At 47.7% G+C, this 21851-nt stretch overlaps 2 protein-coding genes across 6 annotated transcripts in view; one reads left to right on the top strand and one right to left on the bottom strand.

The window, feature by feature from the left end:
* The window catches only part of MYO1H (myosin IH), a 103742-nt gene extending 101469 nt beyond the window's left edge, over positions 1–2273 (top strand). Inside the window, exon 32 of one of the 2 annotated variants that reach the window (XM_033220698.1) lies at positions 1074–2273. In XM_033220698.1, the coding sequence (XP_033076589.1) occupies positions 1074–1097 (24 nt within the window). In that variant the 3' untranslated portion in view covers positions 1098–2273. The remainder of the gene's footprint in view (positions 1–1073) is intronic. The other variant, XM_033220699.1, reaches the window with a different exon arrangement.
* Positions 2274–2555: 282 nt separating this feature from the next.
* Positions 2556–21851, bottom strand: part of KCTD10 (potassium channel tetramerization domain containing 10) — a 29246-nt gene continuing 9950 nt past the window's right edge. For 2 of the 4 annotated variants that reach the window (XM_033220703.1, XM_033220701.1), the window contains exons 3-7: positions 14910–15079; positions 12238–12327; positions 11876–11928; positions 10394–10589; positions 2556–5749 (exon numbers count right to left, since the gene is read on the bottom strand). In XM_033220703.1, the coding sequence (XP_033076594.1) occupies positions 5525–5749; positions 10394–10589; positions 11876–11928; positions 12238–12327; positions 14910–15079 (734 nt within the window). In that variant the 3' untranslated portion in view covers positions 2556–5524. The remainder of the gene's footprint in view (positions 5750–10393; positions 10590–11875; positions 11929–12237; positions 12328–14909; positions 15080–21851) is intronic. The other 2 variants (XM_033220704.1, XM_033220702.1) reach the window with 1 other exon arrangement.

The raw sequence follows: 21851 nt of genomic DNA, 5'->3' as shown, positions 1-21851 counted from the left end.
GAAAATATAAACTCGCTTTTTGGAATACATGTGTCAAAGGCTGCCCATGTAATACCTCTGGTATAAAACGGGCTCTAACAAGCACAGAGGTTTGGGAACCATGGCTATGCTAGAGAGAAGTCTAGCCTGAGCACACAAGTATGCTGCCGTCCCTGACTGTGCCCATACTGGGCTGCTGGGCTGAGAGTCCCAGTGGTCCTCGCTGGCAGGTAGTACATGGAGCTTGTTTTGATCCAGTTTTGCTGAAAAACGACATGTTAAAAGCAGAGGGGCTATATCTTTAAAATGTTTCCTGTATTATACAAAGAATTTTGACACAAATTAATTTAAAAATGGTCTGTGAACATGGAGTGTCTCATACACATTTAAATTTAAGTGGACTTACCTATAAAGTCATTTTGCAGGCCAGGTGCGGTGGCTCACACCTGTAATCCCAGCACTTTGGGAGGCCGAGATGGGCGGATCACCTGAGGTCAGGAGTTGGAGACCAGCCTGGCCAACATGATGAACTCTGTCTCTACTAAAAATACAAAAAGTAGTTGAGCATGGTGGCACATGCCTATAGTCTCAGGGAGGCTGAGGCTGGAGAATTGCTTGAACGTGGGAGGCAGAGGTTGCAGTGAGCTGAGATGGCACCGCTACACTCCAGCCTGGGTGATAGAGTGAGACTCTGTCTCAAAAAAATAAAATCATTTTGTAGATTAAAAAATAATTGCCCCTAGACACAATGATCTCCTTTGGGGACAAGTTAAAATAAGGACCATTTTGGATGTAGACTATAAGGTGTCTTTTTAGTTTACACGCTGTCTTAAAAGTGACACCCTAGAGACTGTGTCTCTCTCCTCTGGAGTCACATGGAGTCTGTCTTCCTCCCTGACTGGTTCTGGCTGAAGAGGCTGACAGGCCTCCATGCGCCAGTTTCTAAGTCTGGCTTGTCTCATGGGAGGTGGCACTGGCTTCTCACAGGCCCTCCACACCCACCTTGCTAATGGTGACAGTTGAGGTGATAACTGTTTCCTTTCAAGCAAAGGGAGGGGGGCAGGGTTGTAAACTGAAGTGTGACTCTCTCCCAGGTGTCGGTCAGGAGGAAGTCCTGATAGAGGATGACATCTGACCTCGACCACCGCCATTTTTGCTCCAACTGAGGAAATTACGGGGGAAGCAGGGATTGGATCCAGTTGGCTACCTCTTCAAGGAACCAGGCCCGCAGCACTAACGGATCACATCTGAAGAAACTGAGGGGGGTTAGGCCAAAGCCTAACCTCAGCTTCTCAGCTGCCCAGTGGCACCTTATTAAATTGTCACCTTCTGGACGCAGACCCCAGGTCACCCAAAGGCATGATTCTACACACCCTCGACAGGACCTATGTTTAATGGGCACTCCAACGTGTCATTAGAGGGTGGGCAAGATTCTCTACCTCTGTCAAGCTGCCCCGAGACATGATGCAATCCTGTGTACAGTAAGTTCTCAAGTAACATTTCATTATGTTGATAAGACATGTGATTCCTGGGCAAGGCCACTGTCTGGGTGGAGTCTGTACGTTCTCCCCACGTCTCTGGGTTTCTTCTGGGTGCTCTGGTTGCCTCCCACGTACCCAAGGTGTATGTGTCAGGTGAACTGGTGTGTCTATGCAGTCCCAGTCTGAGTGAGTGTGGGTGCGTGAGTGAGCCCCGTGAGAGGAGGACATCCTGTCCAGGGTGGGTCCCGCCTGGTGCCCTGAGCTGCTGCGATTGGGCTCTGGCCATCTGCAACCCTGAACATGCAGGTTGGAGAATGAATGAATACCAATTTTATTGTAAAATAAAAATGGATATAAAGCATATGAGCACACAAATGGACAATAAATGCCACAGTGCAAAAGCATGTAGGGAGCCCGTCACACTTGTAACTGGGGAGGGGCTCCTTATAATTTCCCCTTTGCAAGCATTTATTCACTGATTGATGCAGCCACCGCTACAACCACCCTCACTCATTCACCAACACTTAGGTAATGATCTTATTTTTAATTTAATTAAATATATGTGTAGCTCATTATTTCAGTGTTGAATATGAGAAGTGCTTTGGCCTTTATTTAGAAGCTGGGTGATGTTTTGTGCCCAGCAACATGCTGTGGGAATTGAACTCGTTTCAATCCATTAGCCTCATGGTTTTGCTTCAAGTCTCAGCTTCCAAGAACCTCTCAATGACTTACTGTGCGTGGTCTGAGACTAAAGGAAATTTCCGAAAGCTGCAAAATTTGAATTTTGCTTTAAATAAATGGAACTCAGATGTGTCAAGGGATTGGGTTTGGTGAACTGAAGCCGTCTGCCCCATAATAGTAAATCAGTGGTAACACCAGCTGATTCACCCTTTTTCACGAGCCAGGCAGCCTTTGACCCCAAGACTTCCTTTTGGTGTTTGACTTCAAACACTACAGAAACATGACTCATCTTTCCCTTCCACCCCAAGCGACTTTAAGGGGGTGAGGCAGAACGTGGGGGCCCTGCCTTTGTTGTAAACCACATTTTAGGGGCCCAGTTATGCCGGGCATGTCTGAAAAGACCCAGAAAACAGAAGCATTTTATGACTTTTTTATTTTACATGTCCACAAATGTCTGCACAACATACAGTGGCTACATCTAAAACTTTGAGCATTTTTTTATAGCGCAAAGAGACGGAAAGGTTAATGACACACTTAACTGTGTTATAGTGACTTTGGGTAGAGCCCTAAAGACAGCACACGCTCCAGAGGGAGGGCTGAGTGCTGTTCACACTCGGGTCCTGAATCGCTGTTGTAAGGTACAAAGACACACTTTAACTGGGGAATGGGGTCCCCGCACAGTGATTCCTCCCACAGGAGGGTGACAGAATATGCCAGGAATTGTCTCGGACATGGGCCCCAGTCACCACAATCAAATGGCTTATTTAAAACAAACAAACAAACAAAACCTTGATTACAACACACCAAAGCTGTTCCAATTAGTAAAAAAATTGTAGTTACTACATTGCAGTGAAACCTGACTCTTTACCAAATCTTGGGCCAATGTTTTACTTGGCTAGTGCTTACATTATAAATATTGGTTTTTGCCCTTAGTGCGAACATAAGAAAAATCAGTTCCTTGTATACTCAGTAACAGAGCTTGGACCAGCCAATGCTGTCTGTTCACTCATGGCTATAATGCAGCCAACAGAATTTGTTCACCATGGAATGTTTTAATAAACCTGTTCATATTCCAGAGAGACAAAGACTCAAAACTACAGGTGCAAAGTTGGAGAAAAAGTGAGGGTAGAGAGAGCTGCCAGAAACACTAGCTCATTAGGCATAGAGGCCACAGCAAATCAAATTGTTCCACAAACTCATTCTTCATACAAACATTTAAAAAACTACGCAGCCAGGTGTGGTGACTCATGTCTGTAATCCCAGCACTTTGGGAGGCCAAGGCAGGCAGATCACGGGGTCAGGAGTTCGAGACCAGCCTGGCCAACATGGTGAAACCCCATCTCTACTAAAAATACAAAATTAGCCGGGCATGGGCTGGCGGGTGCCTGTAATCCCAGCTACTCGGGAGGCTGAGGCAGGAGAATCGCTTGAACCCGGGAGGCAGAAGTTGTGGTAAGTGGAGATCGTGCCACTGCACTCCAGCCTGGCCAATAGAGCAAGACTCCACCTCAAAAAAAAAAAAAAAAAAAAAATTTTATACAATGGCTTTTCCATTTTCAGGGCCGATATTCACTTCGACTTTCTAAAAAAGCTCAACCCAAAAGGCAGGGTTGGTGTTTAAAACTTAAACAGTATAAAATCTTTATGAAACATTATTTTGTAAGCGTTCTTTCCTTAGCACTTAATAAAATCCAAATGGCCTAATATAAAAGTTTCTCACACGACAGTTTAAAAAGCGTCTGCCCAATACATGGTTTTGACATTCAGTCATGATTGTTTCCAAGTTTTATTGTAGGCTTTGCTGTTGGATACAAAATGAAGGCATACAACTGTCACAGGCAGGGCAGTACGTACAAAGTCTAAGCTGTAAAAACCGTTTGAAAATATAAACTCGCTTTTTGGAATATATATTTCAAAGGCTGCCCATGTTAATACCTTTGGTATAAAACGGTAACGATTCCCTTGACAAACCCATCCATCACCTGACACACATTCACATCTCCTGGTAACTACTCTACCTAGTCTAGTCTCAACCACCCCTGTCAGTCACGACTCACTCCTGTTCCTTTGCAGGCGCAGAGGAGCCTGGGAGGTAGGTCACTGAGAACACCTGTCCTACACGGGTGCTGCACCCAGCTGGGCTCCAGCAGGGGCCACCTGTGCCCCACAAGCACACGTCCCCACCCACAGTCGCACACATCCCTTAAACATGAACACAGACACAAAGCAGACCCAAAGGTATCTATCTACCCGCACATCCTCAACCTGTTCACTGCTGGCCACTCTACACGTGTAAAATCAGAGGCAAAGACAAGGGGGGTCTGTGTTTACAGCAGGTAAGCTCCTTGGGGCTGGTGGTGTGAGGGTGTCCCTGCCTGGATGCCAGGCTAGGAGGAAAAAGGGTCTGGGCCACACTGAATTTCTAAGCCAACTGACTTAGAAAGTTAGCCCAGCTTCATGGGGAAGGAGGCTGAAGAGGAGTGGGATCCCAGGGAGGGGTAGTTTATGAGCTATGCCTGTCACAGGGTCAGATGGCCTTCCTGGAGTGGAAAGGTCAACCAGGAGAACAACTGGAAGGGGCTGGAGTCGGGGAAAGAACCAGAAACAGAGCTGGACACTTACTGCCATGGAAAGCTCTGCTCCTACGCAGACACGTGGGGTCCCAGTGAGCACCAGGCCAAAGACCAGCCCAAGGTGGCCAAAGGCTTTCTCCCTAAACAAAACCTTGCACCCAAAGTTGCACTGGTCACAACGATTTAGATGCTCATTCAGCCACATTTCCACTGCCACAAGCTGCAATTATCAACAAGCTCTAGGCCCAAAGCCACAAGGCAGAAAGCACTTCTAGCAAAGCGGTGGGGATTGTGTCCGGGCCAAACACACAGGAACCAGGAGTGGACCTGCTGGGGCTGGAAGATTATGAAATAGGAAGCAGGGAGCTCAGATACCTCTGGTGGCCTCCAACTGCAGAACAACTCTCGGAATTGTCAAACTGAACCCTTAAGGGAGTGTCACCCAAAAATCCCACATAGGAAGTCGACACCCACAAAAATAAATACTGCAAACAAAAGTTCTCACATACACTTCACACTCATTCATACTTTTCCTCTGAGAACCGAGAAAGCCTGGCTCCAAAGAGTCTCAGATTCTCATGAAAAGTAGAGATCTTAGACACAGCTTGTTCAAAGACAGGGGTCATACGCCTGGGTCAAGACAATCAATTTGCCTTGTCAAGCAATACCAAAATAATCATCTGGCTTGTTACAAAAGTATCTCCAGGCTCCAAGGGAAGCAGAAGGGGCCCGGCAGCCTGCACAGGATCTGGGTGTAGCACGGCAGGGAGTGGGGGCGGTGAGAGAAGGGCGGCTCGGTCTCTTGCCTGCTCACTGGTGGAGGTGGGCCCGGTCGTCGGGGCGCTTGATGTGGATCCGCCGCACACGCTCGATCCGCTCCCGCTCCCGCTCCTCGTCCTCATCCAGGTGGTGGGAGCGCCCTGCCGCCCCGCCTGTGGCCTCCAGGAGCGCATTGTCAGGTCCCCGGCCGTCCTGGGCCTCATAGAGCAAAATGTTCAGGGTCTCCTCATAAATCCGGGCTTCGGGAAACTCCACCTGTGTTCCCACAAAATACAAGGCAGGTAAGTTAATGGCCCATACTCTCTGCCAACACCTGGACTTTAAGCAGGGCCGCCAGACTAAATCAGGCCCCTGGGATTCTGCTGAAGGCCACCAGTATTATTTTTAAATAAACGGATATTTTCAATGGCAACACTTACGTGTGGCGCTAAATGCACAGAAAATCAAGGGGATGCAGAGAAACAGGTCTCCCTGCCCCTAGTTTCCCTTCTTAAAGGTACAGTTTCTCATCATGTTACCCTCTCAAAGATTCTGTGCATGTAAATATGCGTACATATATTTATTCATACACTCCAAAAAACACACAAGGTGGCCCACCACACACACTTGTACATGTCTTCCTCTTGTCCCAAACTTAACCTAGAGATCATTCTGTATCAAGGAAATATAAACACGACAATGCAATTAACCATACTTGGATGGACATTTAGGTCAATGCTAATATGCTTCTCCTAACAGAGCTGCAACCTTGCACACAAGTCCTTCCACACCTTAAAGCAGTCTCTAAAGCAGTTTTTTGTACAGGGTCCAGCTGGGGACCCCCACGAAATGGACATGAGCACTCCTCCTTGGCAAATCATTGTGTTTGCTCATTGCCCTTCAGGGTTAAGGTGTGATGAACAGGAAGAGGGCCACATAAGCAGGTCCCACACATTTGATCAGACTAGACTCCACTTTCAGGGTAGAATTCAGAGGTTCCAGTTCTGGGAAAAATGGAGCAGGCACACTCTACCCCATCTTCCTCACTGACACTACAAAGCCAGGATGGGATGTACGCAGCAGCTAACTGTGGACTCAGAAGTAAATCGTGGCAGGTGGATGGGGGGAACGACAGAATTTGGAGTAATGCCCAACAGTGAGTTTATTGTTTGCCGCTGCCAGCACTGATGCAACCTGAAACCCTGAAATGGCACCAGGACAGAAGACCTCCGGAAGGTCTCTAGTGGCCAGGGAGGCCACCGAGTCTAACAGCAGAGAGGCTGGGGACAGAAGACCTCCAGAAGGTCTCTAGTGGCCAGGGAGGCCACCGAGTCTAACAGGCAGACAGGCTGGGAGGAAATCCTGGTGTTCTTTCCTTTTTTTTAGATATGGGCTCTGGCTAATGAAGCTTTAAAATTTTAAGACTTATTTTTAGAGCTTAATAAGGAGCAAGGGGATTTAGAGACCACATGGTCTGATCCCAGCTGTTTCCAGATTGGCAGACCAGGTTCAGGAGCGGCGTGTTCTTGTGTTTGTGAAGCTGGTTAGGGGCAGAGCCAGGATGGGAAGCCAAGGGCCTCTTTCTTTTCTCTTTTTTGTTTTGAGAGAGCGTTGCTCTGTCACCCAGGCTGGAGTGCAGTGGCACAATCATAGCTCACTGCAGCCTTGAACTCCTAGGCTCAAATGATTCTGCCACCTCAGCCTCCCCAAGTAGTTGAGACTATAGGCATGCATCACCATGCCCAACTAACTTTTTTTTTTTGAGACGGAGTCTCACTCTGTCGCCCCAGCTGGAGTGCAGTGGCGCAATCTCGGCTCACTGCAAGCTCCATATCCTGGGCTCAAGCCATTCTCCTGCCTCAGCATCCCAAGTAGCTGGGATACAGGTACCCACCACCACGCCCTGCTAATTTTTTGTAGTTTTTAGTAGAGACGGGATTTCACCATGTTAGCCAGGATGGTCTTGATCTCCTGGCTTCGTGATCCGCCCACCTCGGCCTCCCAAAGTGCTGGGATTACAGGCGTCAGCCACCGCGCCCAGTCACCCAACTAACTTTTAAAATTTTTTTGTAGAGATGGGTGTGATGATATGTTGCCCAGGCTGGTCTTGAACTACTGGGCTTAAATGATTCTCCCACCTCGGCCTTCCAAGTAGTTGAGACTACAGGCACACGCCACCATGCCCAGCTATTTCTTTTTAAATGCTTGGTAGAGACAGGGCTGTTGCTATGTTGCCCAGGGTGTTCTTGAACTCCTGGACTCGAACAATCCTTCTGCTTTAGCCTCCCAAAGTGTGGGATTACAGGTGTGAGCCACCATGCTCAGTCCTTTTCTTTATTTTCTTGCACCCAGACCTGAGCATTCCTGTGGCAGCAACCAGAGCCTGCAGGAGTCAAAACTCTGAGGGAAGGAACCTTCTTTTCTGATGAGAAGAGCTGTGGTCTCAGCAGGATTGGGTGAATCTGGTTGCTTTTTCTATCTTCATGCTGCTGGGCCCAAAATATAGGCATGGTCACAGAAAGTAGGTGGCAAAGCGGGAATAACTAAGCCCCCAGCTTTCTGGCTGGCTGACCAGAAAAGGGGACTCCAGGGAAGCTTAGAGAACTGCGGCGATTACAAAGGAAGAGGAGCTTGAGAAGCAACCTGTGAAGTTGTATATGAACTCCTAGACCCACACTCAGCTGCAAGATCTGCCCCTAAACCGCATAAGCAGACCCGAAAGAACTGAATGCTGCAAGAGATACTGCCCAGGACAGACGGGCCACTGCGTGGCACACAGCTGGGACAGATTTGAAGGCTGTGAAAACCAAACTGTCATTGCAACTACAAACTACAGAAGGCTGGTTAGAGCTTGCAGCCTAAGCCCAACTGGGTCAATTGCCTGCTAAAACAAAAACATCAATGTTCTCCCTAGGATTTAAACAAGGCCTGGAGCCCTTTAACAATATTCAAAATGTTTAGGATACAATCAAAATTTCTCAATACACAAGAACCAAGAAATTCTCAACTCCTGTGGAAAATAACTCACAGATGCCAGTGCCAAGATGACACAAGGTTTTGGTATTACCTGACAAAGACCTGGCAGCAGCTATTATTAACATGTTCCAGTAAGTAAGGGTTAGAGCAAATGGAAACAAAGGGAGTCTCAGCAAGGAGATAGAAAAACCAAATAAGCACTTGAGAACTGACAAATACAATAACCAACAGCCCCAAACAAAAACATAACTTCCCAGTAGGGCTCAATAACGGAGTGGAGATGAGAGAGGAGAGTCAAGTGATAAGGGCTGGGTGCAGTGGCTCATGCCTGTAATCCCAACACTTTGGGAGGCCAAGGTGGGGGGATCACTTGAGGCCAGGAGGTCGAGACCAGCCTGGGCAACATAGTGAAACCCAGTCCCTACAAAAATAAATAAAATGAGCCAGGTGTGGTAGCATGGACCTGTGGACCCAGCTACTCAGAAGGCTGAGGCAGGAGGATCACTTGAGCCCAGGAGTTCAAGGTTGCATTCAGCTATGATTGCGTCACTGTATTCAAGCCTGGGTGATGGAGCAATATTCTCTCTCAAAACAAAAAGAGAGAAGAAAGAGGCCCTTGGCTTCCCATCCTGGCTCTGCCAATAACTAGCTTTACAAACACAAGAACACGCCGCTCCTGAACCTGTCTGCTAATCTAGAAACAGTTGGGATCAGATCACATGTTCTCTAAATCCCCTTGTTCCTTATTAAGCTCTAAAAATGAGAAGTCTTAATCTTGTAAAGCTCAATCAATATGATGACTCTCCTCTTAATACCCAAGGGCAGAGGCAGCCCAGGCATATTTTAAAAAATCAAACTATGACAGAATGGGGTCTAATTACAGGAAGAATTCATAGCCCTAAAAAAAACAGTTCACAGGAGAAAAGGGGTATGATGTCTTGCCAATGTGGAGAGAGAGGCAGATGATTCTGGTTTGCCCCCACCCCTGGGATCTTTGAAAGCAAAAAGAACCTCAGTGTTTTGCCCTTATCATCTTTTAGGATAATTTTAAAGGCTTAGGAATAAAATATGTTGTCCAATTCATCCTGTGAGTGCTGGGGTCGTGGAGCAGATACAGACTGAGTGAGAGTGCCCGAGCTGATGGCCCTTGACATGGCGTGATGGCACGGGGAGATCACCGCACTATAATTCTGTGTATGGCTTAAATTTTTAATAATAAATTAAAAAAGAGACTCTGGTTTCTACTTTGTGATGTGATTTTTTTCTCATGTGCTTTTTGTTCAAGGTCAGCTACAGAATCATGCAGAACTGTGTACCCCCAAAAGCTGCAGGGACAGTAATAACGTGAGTAGGGGACCTACAGGCTCAGTCTACTGAGCCTCCTGTGCGAGGGTGACAAGAGGCATGACCGTCGGCCCACAGCAGACCTGCTGTGTGTCACTGGATAGCCAGATTTCCCTTAGATAGGTTACAGAAATGACAGAGTATATAGTGTGAATTAAAAGTTTAAAAAGACAGAAAACCCAATTGCAGAGCCCCAAAAGGGCAGGCAAATTCAATTAAGTGGGGGGCCAGATCTCTAGCAGCACTGTGCAGAGCAATCCAGCTTTGTGGAATGGCACGGTGGGAGAGGTCAAAGGACAGGTCAAGCCTACTGGTTTGGAGAGGATGATATAAAAAGAGATCCCCAGAGTCCAGCCCAGTCAGGGAGTCAAGCGTGCTTGGAAGGAAGCCAGCAAGGTAGGGAACTAAGGAATGCCAGATGGACCCTACATTTGGCTCTTTGAGGGCCTAAAAGATAAATATTTTAATGATGATGAGCAGTCACAAGCCAAGCAAAGCATTTTAAAAGCGTTTCCCTCTGTATTGTGCTCAAGTGAAAGGAAGTTCTACGGGTGTATGTTTCAGAACAGCCACTCCAAACTGTCCTCTCGAGGCTCTTACCTTGGTCTGTTTCTTCTCAGTGGCATAGACAATGGAGGTACAACAGACTTCAGCAATCTTCCGGCCCTGACCGTAAAAGGACCAGCAGCAGATTTCATCCCCAATGACATCCTTTATGAATAGGACCCTTCCGTTAAAGCGCAGAGACAGCTTATCAAACAGTTCAATGTTTTTCAACATATTGTCGTCAGAATTGCTGCAAAAGAGCATTTGATACAGTGACCACAAGCTGGTAAAAACTGCCATCATTTGCTGGGCCCTTCTACATGCAGGGCCTTACTGAGCCCACTTTCTCCACTATCTCATTTCAACCTCACAAGAATCCCATGACAAACACACTCCAATCTCAATCGCTCAAGAAGGAAAGTTAGGATCAGAGAAATTAATTGCTCAAGGCTGAACCTAATAAATGGCAGACAGGCCCCCCAAAAGACAGCCCTGGCCCCTAAGCCTGAGTGCTCCTAACCATTGTGCTTGAGTGACAGCCTCTAGGCAGAGGCACCAGGTGGAGGAGAGCGCCTCACCGAGCCCCGCGAGGAGCAGAATGGCACTGCCCAAGGGAGACTCTGTATCCCAGGTCTTTTTAAAGATCTTGAGTAACCTCATTAAATCCTCCCGGCATCCCTCAAGTTCCCGAGTTAGAGCCACATGTTTTCAAGGGCCAAATGGCATTCTAGAAACCTGCATATATTGCTGGTGGGAATGTAAAATGGTGAAGCCACTTTAGAAAACAGTTTGGCAGGTCCTCGAATGATTAAACCTAGAGTTACCACATGACCCAGCAATTCTGCTCCTAGAGAAATGAAAAACATACGTCCGCACAAAGACTGCATGAATGTTCGTAACAGCATTAAAAACAATAGCCAAAAAGTGCAAACAACCCAAATATCCATCAACTGATGAATGGGTAAAGAAATGTGGTCCACACTGTGGAATATTATCCTGCCACAAAAGGAATGAAGTATTGATTCATGCTACAACATGGATAAACCCTGAAAACCTCTTAGGTCATCTCACTATGCTGAGTGAAGGAATCTGATCATAAAAGTCTATATATTGTGCAATTTCATTCATATAAAAATGTCCAGAACAGGCAAATTCATTAAGACAGAAAACAGATTAGTGGTTACCTAGGGCTGAGGGAAAATGGGGAGTGACTGCTAATGAATAGAGGGTTTCTTTTCAGGCAGTGAACAAGTTCTAAAATTAGATAGTGGTGATGGCCTCACAACATGTGAATATACTAAAACCACATACTGTGAATATAATAAAAACTGTGCACTCTATAAAGATGACTTTTATGATATGTGTGAATTATAGCTCAGAGTTATACACCTGTATCCATCTGTCTACTTATCGATTCAGGCAGAGAGGCAGAAAGGGGTCATCCTCATCTGAAGGTACAAAGAGGAGCTGGGTCTGGCTAGTGTGAGTGGAGGTTTTCCTAGTAAATGGAGCTGTCTTTCCCAGCTGACACCTTACCTGGTATATGAGTACTTGTTGTTACTTCTGTTGTAGAGCAACTTCACGGCTGGCTGTGGGTTGTTTCAAAAGAAGAAGACGAAGAATTATTTGGCAGGCAGGTGCAATGAACTACTGGCTTCCCATAGGGCTGGGGCCCTGAGCTGCAGCAGAAGAGGCAGACAAGCATAGCTTGCTGGCTGGAGAGGGGGACCGCATGACCCAATAGCAGAGGACAAAAGATGACCTGTAGCTTCCCATTGTGAACCCATTCTCAGGCCTCACTCAAGCAATTACACATGTTTTTATTTCAAAAGTTATTCAGAAGAACCTCCATCATTTCTGGTAGCAAAAGAAATTCCACAAGGGTGCCTCCAACATACCTTATTTGAAGTCGCTATAAGTTTTTGTTCTTCCTTGGATGAGGTGATCACAGGGACCTTGCAGAAAGGCTCATAAGTATCTTTGTTCTGCTGGAACAAAACATGCTTTCAGCCTAGGAGGCCTGCCTAGCACTGCATTTTTAAAGCTGACCTGCTGGACAGACAGGCTCTGGCAAGGGGAGATGGGGCAGTCATGGCTGGGAAGAGAGGAGGATTCTTACCACCAATGAACTAGATGAGGGAGACAGGGAGTTGGATTTCCCAGTAAGTCTGCTCTTTGGCTATGACCATTATAGGCCAGGATGCTGAGTAAGTACTAACAATGACGACCATTTTCCACAGCCCAGGAAGCCACTCAAACATAAACCCTTGTCGTAGCAGCTAAAACATGATTTAATCAAAAGCTCCTAAAACCCCACTACGATGACTGCAGAGGAATAAAAAAAAGTATAAACCCATAAGGGGAAAAAGAATGGGAGAAGTGAGGTCAGCAGACCAGGAAAAAAAAAAAAAAAAAAAAGTCAGAAACGTGAGGCTGGAAAGGTCACAGGTGAGTGTTAACCAAGGAGAAGAGGAAAGCTGAAACCAGTGGGCGGAAGCACTGGGAAGATCCCCAAATCCATTTCTGTCGCCACGCAGGCAGAAGAAAGGGCAACTTTCCTGCAGTGGTTTGCACAGTAGAGGACAGGGCTGAGCTGCGATTCTGAAAATGGGGGAAGAAGTGAACATCACACTAAGTGACGAGCAACCCCAGCTCCTTCCCCTTCCAGATCTCCAAAGGCAGCTGGCCAGGCCTAGACCCATCAACAGGAGGAGAGTAGAGGATTGCTCTTCAGGAATACCATCTGTCCCCCAAAATGGCTTACAGATTCTGAGAGCTGGGGGTCCCGCTGAAAAAGTCTGCCTTATCACCCACAATGCAGCCCAGTGGACAGGGACCATACATGCACAAACAAGCTTTCAGAGTCTCATTCTTTCAACAGACAGCCAAGCATCATCAGATTACATGTGAAAAGCCTCTTAAACATGAGAGCAAAACCAAAACAAAGAGAGGAAAAGAGGAGGAGTCAGATAATGAAGGGAGAAGAAAGAAAGCAAATAGTATCATCAGACAGATGAGAGCAGATATGGCCTCCTACGAAACAAGACCAGCACGCTGTGGAAAGCAGGGCATTCGGAGAGCAAGAAAAGGCTCTTAGAAGTTAGAAAGACGATAGCAGAAATGAAAATTTTGATAGAAGGGTTGAAAATATAAAGGTGAAAAAATAAAACTTCTGAGAAAGTAGAACAAAAGGATAAAGCCAGAGACACTAAGAGGAAAGAATTAGGAGGTCAGTCCTGGAGGTCTAACCTCAGACTAATAGAAACGAGACCCAAGGGTATGTCTCCAAGACAAAGATGAAACAGAACCTCTGATGTGTCTGAACACACCAGTATGAGACCGCTGAGAGCATGGGGTTGAAGTAGGAACATATATTTAGAAAATCAAGCTAACAAAACAATGAGGCAATCCCTAACTCTGGCAAACTTACAGTTCTAGAAGAAAGAAAATAATCATTGTACACTCTGTGGCTTAACTGTCAGCCATATTTATGCGTCATGATGTAAACTAAACTCTGAATTGAACCAGAACTGTGATGAACCGTACCAGGAGAATGGGAGAAGGAAGAGTATGCCTAAGCTTGGTGGGGGTGGAGGTAGGGACAGTGCGTGAGTTAAATTCTAGTTTTCTATAGTCATGCCAGTAGATAATGTCAAAAACTGAGAATTCAATAAAGAGCAGCACAGGCGAATTATGTGGAAACATAAATGTGAACAGAAAAAACTGCTGAAAGAATTCACAGAGGTTATTGCAGGGGTGAAGGAGAGTAGGAGGGGGTATGGTGGTGTTTTTGATGTTAACCTTGCAGCACTATTTGACTTCTTGAAGGATGCATGTGCATCACTTTTAACAACGTAGTAACAATAAAAAAGTAAATGCTGCAACATTCAGTTAGATCTACAGTGAGTTCAGACTCTCAGAGTAGAGGTGGTGTGCAGCGTTACAGGTACTGGTCCGGTGCGGGGCCAAACACAGACATGTGGTGTTGGGGAGGCCCAAACAAGGGCCTCATGCACACAGACCAGATTCCTACGACAACCCAGACAACCCAAAGGGACACTTCTGATGCTCTGCCACATTGTAACTTTGTTTGAAATAAAGGGGTGTTGGCTATGTCTAGAAGCATTTTGGTTTTGTGGGATTTTACTGTCACCAGACCTGACCCCAATGGTCCTGCTCTGTCCAGCTAAGGAGTGAGGGGTGTCTGTCTGTAGAGATTATGCTGAGCTCCCAACAATGACTTTTGGGACTAGAGTAAACCCTAAGATTGGTCCCGAACACTGACCAAGTTTTACATGGCGGGGTTCGCTGCTGAAGGGTTGAGATGTATACATGAGAAGATCCAACAGCATGAGGGCTGCAAGGACTGAGACAGTAGGTGGCCTGCTGTTCCAGGGAGGCCTCTCAGGGGTCACTTTGACTGAAGGAATTGGGTTCCAGGGCAAACTCATTAACTCTCACAACATCTCAGTCAGACAGAAACCGCCCCCATTTTGCAGAGAGGGAAAATGAGGAAGGCAGGTAGGCTTGGTGCCTCTCCACCCATATGGGAAGAAAGGGTGATGCCTACTTGTAGGGCTGCCTGGCACTCTTCCACCAGGCCTTGGACCAGGTAGTACTTGGCTTCTGCTAGCAGCTCCTCGATCTCCCGGCGGCTCTCGGGTAAAGGCACCGCCCCGTCTCGAAGGTAGTTGAGTATCGTACCGAAGTGCTTCCCACAGCGGTCAATGAGGATCCAGCCTGCAGGGGGAGGAGGCAAGGGCTGGTTACACGGGCCCTCCGCTCATGGGAGGCCCTGAGCTGAACTGGGGTGTCTCTCAGCTCCCTCTACCTCCCAGCGGAGAGTGGGACTGCCCGGAGAGTGGCAGCCTCACCTGCCCACCTGTCCACTAAGGGCTGAGGAGGCCCCCACAGCCTCCAGGCCCTGCTGACACGGCCACAACCCCAGGTAACCCTCATCTGAGGCTCTGTTGTACATCCCGACTCTTGAGGCCCAAAAGTACACTTCTGAAGTACCCTCAAATATCCCTTAGACAAGGACATCCAAGAGGGGCTCGTGTGCCACACCTGGGTAAAACAGGTCCAAATGGCCACATCCCAAGGACAGAAGAAAGACTTCTGGGGTAAAAAATAGCTACTTCCTCTTTCTACAAAGCTTCCCTCAAACTGGCACGTAACAGAGCCATTTCTAAGAATGCACAAGTCTCACCCTTGCAGACTGTGACCTCTGGCTCCCAAGGCTGAGCCCCAGACACTGACCAGCACCAACACAGGAAGTCCTATCCCACAATTTCCTGCAACAAGCACTTAGTGGCTACTGAATGACCAAGACAGACCCCACCCTCAAGCAGCTCGGTCAACACGGGGAGACAGAACCAGCTTTTATTGGATATGGAGAAAGGTCCCAACTGCTGACCAAATCCAGGCACTGTGAAACATTCTTGGGGGTGGGGGCCAGGAAAACTCTATTCTGCTGCTCAATGTTCTTTCTAATCTTGTCACTAAGCCGACACTCCTCCACTAGAGATCCTGAGGGTTTTCAGAACCCCTCTACTGAAATGCAGTGTCTCTGGGAGTGGTGTCTGGAGAAGACAGGACTGGAGCCTACGAGGAGGAAGTACCAAAAAGGGAGGCAGGAATGGAGCAAAGACCAAGTATCTCCCAACAGCAAATGTGAGCCTCTAAAAAGAAGCCAGACAGATGAGAGGGTGAAGTCGAGGCCTTCTGACAAGCAGGGCGACCTCAGGCAAGGGGTGTCCCCATGGCTCCTGCCCTGCATTACAGGTGGAAAATGCCAGTGTCGTGAGGAGGCTTCAGTAGGAATCGGTCACTTTATGCTCCCACCTTCCTCCCCACTTTGGGAGAAGGGCCAGCATTTCCACTCCTAACAACACTGTGCCCTGCTCCATATCCTCCTCAGATTGGGCCCTACTGATCCCGGGCCTTGGATCAGTGGCAGAGGCCAGCAAAAGTTGAGAGCAGCAAACGCATCTTTTTCACAATCCAAAGGCATAAATCGGCCCGCTTTCCCCTACCCCTTAACCTGGCAAGTCCAGTCCCTGCCAAGTGCCCTCTCATGGTTTTAGGGCACAGTTTGGTATTCTTTGCATCATTTGCTGCCAGGAAAGTTGATCATAGGGCCGTTTCCAGGTTCCCCTGATGAAACAGCTCAGCCTAAAGTTCCTGGGCCTTTTCTTAAAGGAACGGTCCCAGCCCTCCAGCGGCTTCCACTTCCTACTTCCACACTGCTCCCATTTCCTGGGTAGGTGGGAAGAATACCCCAACTTGGGGAAAATGCAATACAAATGTGTAGCCCTGAGTCAACTCCTGGTTTCAGGGAAGAAAAAGGCCTTCTCAGGCATAGTAAATCACATCACCCTGACAGTGACCTCCAAATGTGATCCCACCCCACTTCTTTCTACATCTGAGACAACAAAATACGGAATTAATATCTTATGCAACCCAGATGCCTCCGGGGCCAGTAAGCAGCATAAATGAGTGCAGCTGGGCGGGGCTGAGGCTGGGGCTGACAGGACAGCATTTGCCCTGCCCCCAAGAGGGGCAGGCTCTTCCCACTCCAGCCAAGAGTGGCCAGGCAGGAATGTGGGCCCAAGAGCTGTGAGCTCTGATGTTCCTATGCAATGCCAGAAACGCAGATTTTTCTGTGAATTCCCTGATTTTTAAAGGATGGTAACTAATTAAAACAAAACTGTCATCAACCCACCACAAGGCAAACAAAACACATCTGCAGGTGAACTGGGCCTGCAGTCTACCAGCTCGAGGCCTCTGTGCTGCCTACGCCAAGTACGTTTCTCTCAGAAGGCTGACAAGGCATGGAAAGACTGTATTACCTTTCCACCAGTTCTTTTTTGAGGGGAGCTCATTCCCTTGCATTTTCCACGGATAAAACAGAGGTTCAGAGAGGTTCAGCGCCATTCCCAAGCAGAGGCGGCAGGACTAGACCACAAAGAAAAAGTAAAGCACTCATAGGAAAACTCCTTTCACCAGAATTGAAAAGATAAATAGAATTCAGCTCAGCTGCACAGGGGAGGAAGCTTCCATGCTCTGCCTTTGATGCCTGTAGAACTCAAGCTGCTTGGAAGACCCAGGGCCCTGAAATCAATGATCCAAGTGATAGCCCAGAGTTCCCATAAACGAACAGGCAGACCGTGACACTGGGCTCCGGCTCAAGAATGCCGTCAGGAAATGCTTGTGGCGAAGGACTCATACTTTGGACAAATAAGGGCAAGGGAGCCAGGCACACTCTCCAGGAGGTTTCAATCAGCATTTTGACTTTAAGATACTGTGGTTGCTTTCAAAGCAGGAAGTGATCCCTTTGAAAGTCAGCTCAAATGCCTAGCATGTAGAAAGGCAAATGGAAGTCAAGCAGCTCCTCGCATGTGGGGGGTCTCTCTCCTGCTGCCACGGGGCACGAGGGCTATTTAGGAAGGCTGGCCAACTCAGGGCAGCCTGTCATCCCACGACCCATTAGGCAAGGCTGGAGAGCAGAACTGACCGGACCACACTGGGCAGCACTGGACTTGGGCTCCAGGACGTCCTCAGCACAGCACAGCAGTTAAGTGCTGGAAACCCAGCTCTGATAGCTTCTTGCTGGATGACACTAGTGCTTCATTTTACCTCTGTCTAGCAGTTTTTTCTTCTACAAACGATCTCACAGGGTTGAGATAAAAATATGGTGAAAGAACATACAGAAGGCACACAGCACAATGCTGGGTCTACCAACAGCACTCAAAAGCAGCTATGGGTCTTTGACAATCTCATCTCTCATGATTATTGCTGGAAGCAGAGCAGCAGCATCCAGAGGCAGCAAGGTCCAGCCCCCAGGACGGAGTTGGTGTTGCTTTCAGTGACCCAAAGGAGGAGAAGGCTGCTCTGGGGGTCAGGGGGATTAGCCACTAGGCTCCCCTCCACCCCGCCCCGTGAGCACACGATGTGCTTCCTCTCTCCCTGGATGTCTGACCTCTCCTTTCCCTTCTCCCACCGCCTCCAGAGAACCTTCACTGACCCCTTTGCCATCCTAAGGTATTTATACTCTATACTTTTGTGCTTCGCAAACACCCCGATCATAAATGCCACCCAAGGTACTTGTGAAAAATTCAGACTCTAGGAACCTGCCTCATACCTGATCAGAACCCCTAGGGCAGGGTCTCCAACCTGAGCACTTTGACATTTTGGACCAGATAATTCTTAGTTGTGAGAGGCTGCCCCGTACATTGTAGGGTATTTAGTTGCATCCCTGGCCTCTACTCACTCGATGCCGGGAGCAACATCATCCCCAAGATGGGACAACCAAAAATGTCTCTGGACATTGCTAAATATCCCAAAATCACCCACTGGTTGGGCATCACTGAGGTAGATCAAGGACCTAGGTGTAAAAAAGCAATTTAAACTTTGAGGTATCAAAAAGCCCCGTTACAAAAGCTCAGACAAGTCAGACTGGGAGAAGATATCTACAGCAGACCCCAAAGAAATAGGATCCAGAATATGAACTTCTAAAAGTAAGAAGAAAAGAAAAACACAAATGTGTAAACAAGATGCAATCAAGCAGTTAAAAGATTAAACTCAAAAGACCAATAAGCATAAAAACATGCTCAATGTACCAGACATTAGGAAATACTGAATAAAACAAGGTACCGTATCATACTCACCAGATTTGCAATAATTAAAAGGTTGGACAGTGCCAAGGGTTGGCAAAACCAGACTTCTGCAGGGAGTAGAAGTTGCCATAACCACTGCAGAAGGGACTCCTGCAATATCTAAGGGAGCAGAAGATGCTGTCCCAGTTCCCCTGCTGGGAATAAACTCTAGGGCTGAGCTCCCAACAGTGGGTAAGATCTTAAAGCCACAGCCCCGAGATGGCTGGGTGGGGTCTAGGGAGTCCAGAACCCTCTCATTTGCCAAAGTGAAAATATGATCGTCTACATGCGCCATGATGTGGCAAAAGCTGAGCAGCATCACACAGAGCAACTCCCATGCTCAGGGAAAGTGTTCAAGGATGTTCACATTCCTAGCAGTGAACACCGCAAACCCTCTAATGATCATCAACAGAATATGGCTCCGGCAGCGGCTGTATGCTTCTAGAATGGACACTCTACCACCAGGAAATGTGTGAACAAGAGCTATTTAGTTGTGGATTGTTCTCACAAGCATAATGCTACATAAGCAAAAGCAAAACAGATACATCATGTTTAAAAGCACATCAATAGCGCCTTGTTTAGGGACATGCACAGCTATAGCAAGAGTAATACCTGGAAAGATCGACACCTGTGGTTCTCAACACTGGTTGCACACTAGAATCACCCAGACAGCTCTTCAAAGTCCTACTGCCCAGGCCACACCCTGGCTGGGACCCAGGCACCAGTACTGACCTCCTCAGGTGACTCACTCTGTAGCCAAGCTTGAGATACATCTAGTGACCCCAAATGCTTACCTTTGGAAGGGAGAGGGACAAACAGAGAAGGTACAGAGGGGCCCCACAGGTGCAGGTCATACTTTATGCCCGGACTGAGCCTGGTGGCACAGGTGAGTTTGTTGTATTATTCACAATTTAAAAGCTCTGAGGTACTTCGGAATTTTACAAAAGAGCATCGTCATGGAAGGCAGAAGGGCTGCAGATCTCAGGGAAGCCCTCAGGAACTGCAGTTTTCCCATGGATCAGACTGATTTCTAGGGGAGGTGCGATCACAAAATGAATGACTCTTCAATCTAGGGTACGCACTCATTCCAAAATACATTAGCAAGACATCAGAAAACATACAACGGGGGGAAGTATCGTGCCAAGCAACAGGGATGAAACAGACACTACAGGCAAATGATGAACGGATGCATTGTGAAAGGCGCTACCTCAATCCGTGAACCAGTGGTGACGCTGACAAGGAGTCAGGTGAAAATTCTAGCATTGTGGGAACTGAACCTTTCCAGGAAGAGTCTGGGAAGGGCATGCTCACTGCCGCAGTGTCCTCTTCTTCTCAGAAAAGCCATCCCATGGGGGTAGTGTGGAACTGCAGCACGCTCATCCCTGAAGGACAAGGCAGGCACCCTCTCCCGACATGCCGCTAAGACCTGCTTCTCTGTAGCCCCTCAACAACACTCATCCCCCCAACATTTACACTCAGAACAAAAGCCATAATTGACAGTTCCCATTTACTGAGTTCTCCCAACATCTCAGGCCCTGTGGCAAGTGCTTTCTCATGTCCTCACTCAATCCCCAACTCTGCAAAGCATTTTCATTCACAACTGGGGAAGGAGGAAAGAGGTTCAGAGAAAAAGCCACTTGTCCAATGTCACATGGCCAGTAAATGGCAAATAGGCCAAGATTAGCACAACATGTAGACAGGGCTCCATAAATGTCAACTGTGACTGTGACATGCAGCAGAGCCAGGATTTAACCCAGGCCTGGCTAACATCAACACCCAAGTTCTTCTTGGTTTAGGAGTTACCTGCACACAGTACAAAACTCAAAGAGGTAGAAGGGTCCGGAGCAAAAAGGAGACTATTTCCCCCATGCTGGATGCCAGGTCCTCTCTCCTGAAGCAATCACTTTCTCAGGCAACATGACACATCCCCTGTTCAGGACCTTCAAAGCCCCTGTCCTTTAACCAGCAAGCTGTACTGCTGGCTTCACTGCCTGGCTGAGCTGCACTTGGCATTTCTGCCTATTTGTAGCAAACTTCATTGCAGCTGACAGGCTTCCAGCCTGTAGGCCAGGATGGAGCTGCAAGATGCAGGGCGTCTATCCCAATTTGTAGACCCAAGAGTGCATTTGAGGCAATCTGCAGGCCATGGGTCAGGCTGTGCATTGCTCTCTCCAAGGACCAACAGGATCACTCTGCCAGGCACAGACAACGGCTGGAAGGCCAGATACCCAGCCTACTATCCCAGGCCTTCACGAGGGCCCCCACCAGAGGGCTTTAGCACAAAGCCAGCAGTTAAATCGTAAGGATGCCACACTCAAACGATCTGGCCTGGGACCAGGGCCACATCTAGCCATGCACAGCAGGCAGTAAGAGCCAGCAAGTCCTGGGTTCAGCAGCTTCACCTTTTCTAGTCCCATCAGCTTTTGAAAAAGCATTTCACCTCTGAGATGGGGACTCCTCACTTGGAATGGTAACAATAGTATCCACCCCTGGAATGGTTATGGTGAGGATTAAATTAAACAATACCCATTGGCTGCATGTGGTGGCTCACGCCTGTAATCCCAACACTTTGGGAGGCTGACGTAGGAGGATAGCTTGAGCCCAGGAGTTCAAGGCCAGCTTGGACAACATAATGAGGCCCCATCTCCACAAAAAATTCTAAAAAATTAGCTGGGTTTGGTGGTGCATGCCTGTAGTCCCAGTTACACAGGAGGCTGAGGTGGGAGGATTGCTTGAGCCCAGGAGACGGAGGCTGCAGTGAGCTATGATGGCACTACTGCACTTCAGCCTGGGTGACAGAGCAAGACCCTGTCTCAAAAAAAAAAAAAAAAAAAGAAAAGAATGCCCCATAAAGT

Source organism: Trachypithecus francoisi, unplaced genomic scaffold (genome assembly GCF_009764315.1).
Source record: "Trachypithecus francoisi isolate TF-2019V2 unplaced genomic scaffold, Tfra_2.0 Lachesis_group11, whole genome shotgun sequence".
Classification (NCBI taxonomy): Eukaryota; Metazoa; Chordata; class Mammalia; order Primates; family Cercopithecidae; genus Trachypithecus; species Trachypithecus francoisi.
This window is presented reverse-complemented; position numbering and strand designations above follow the sequence as displayed.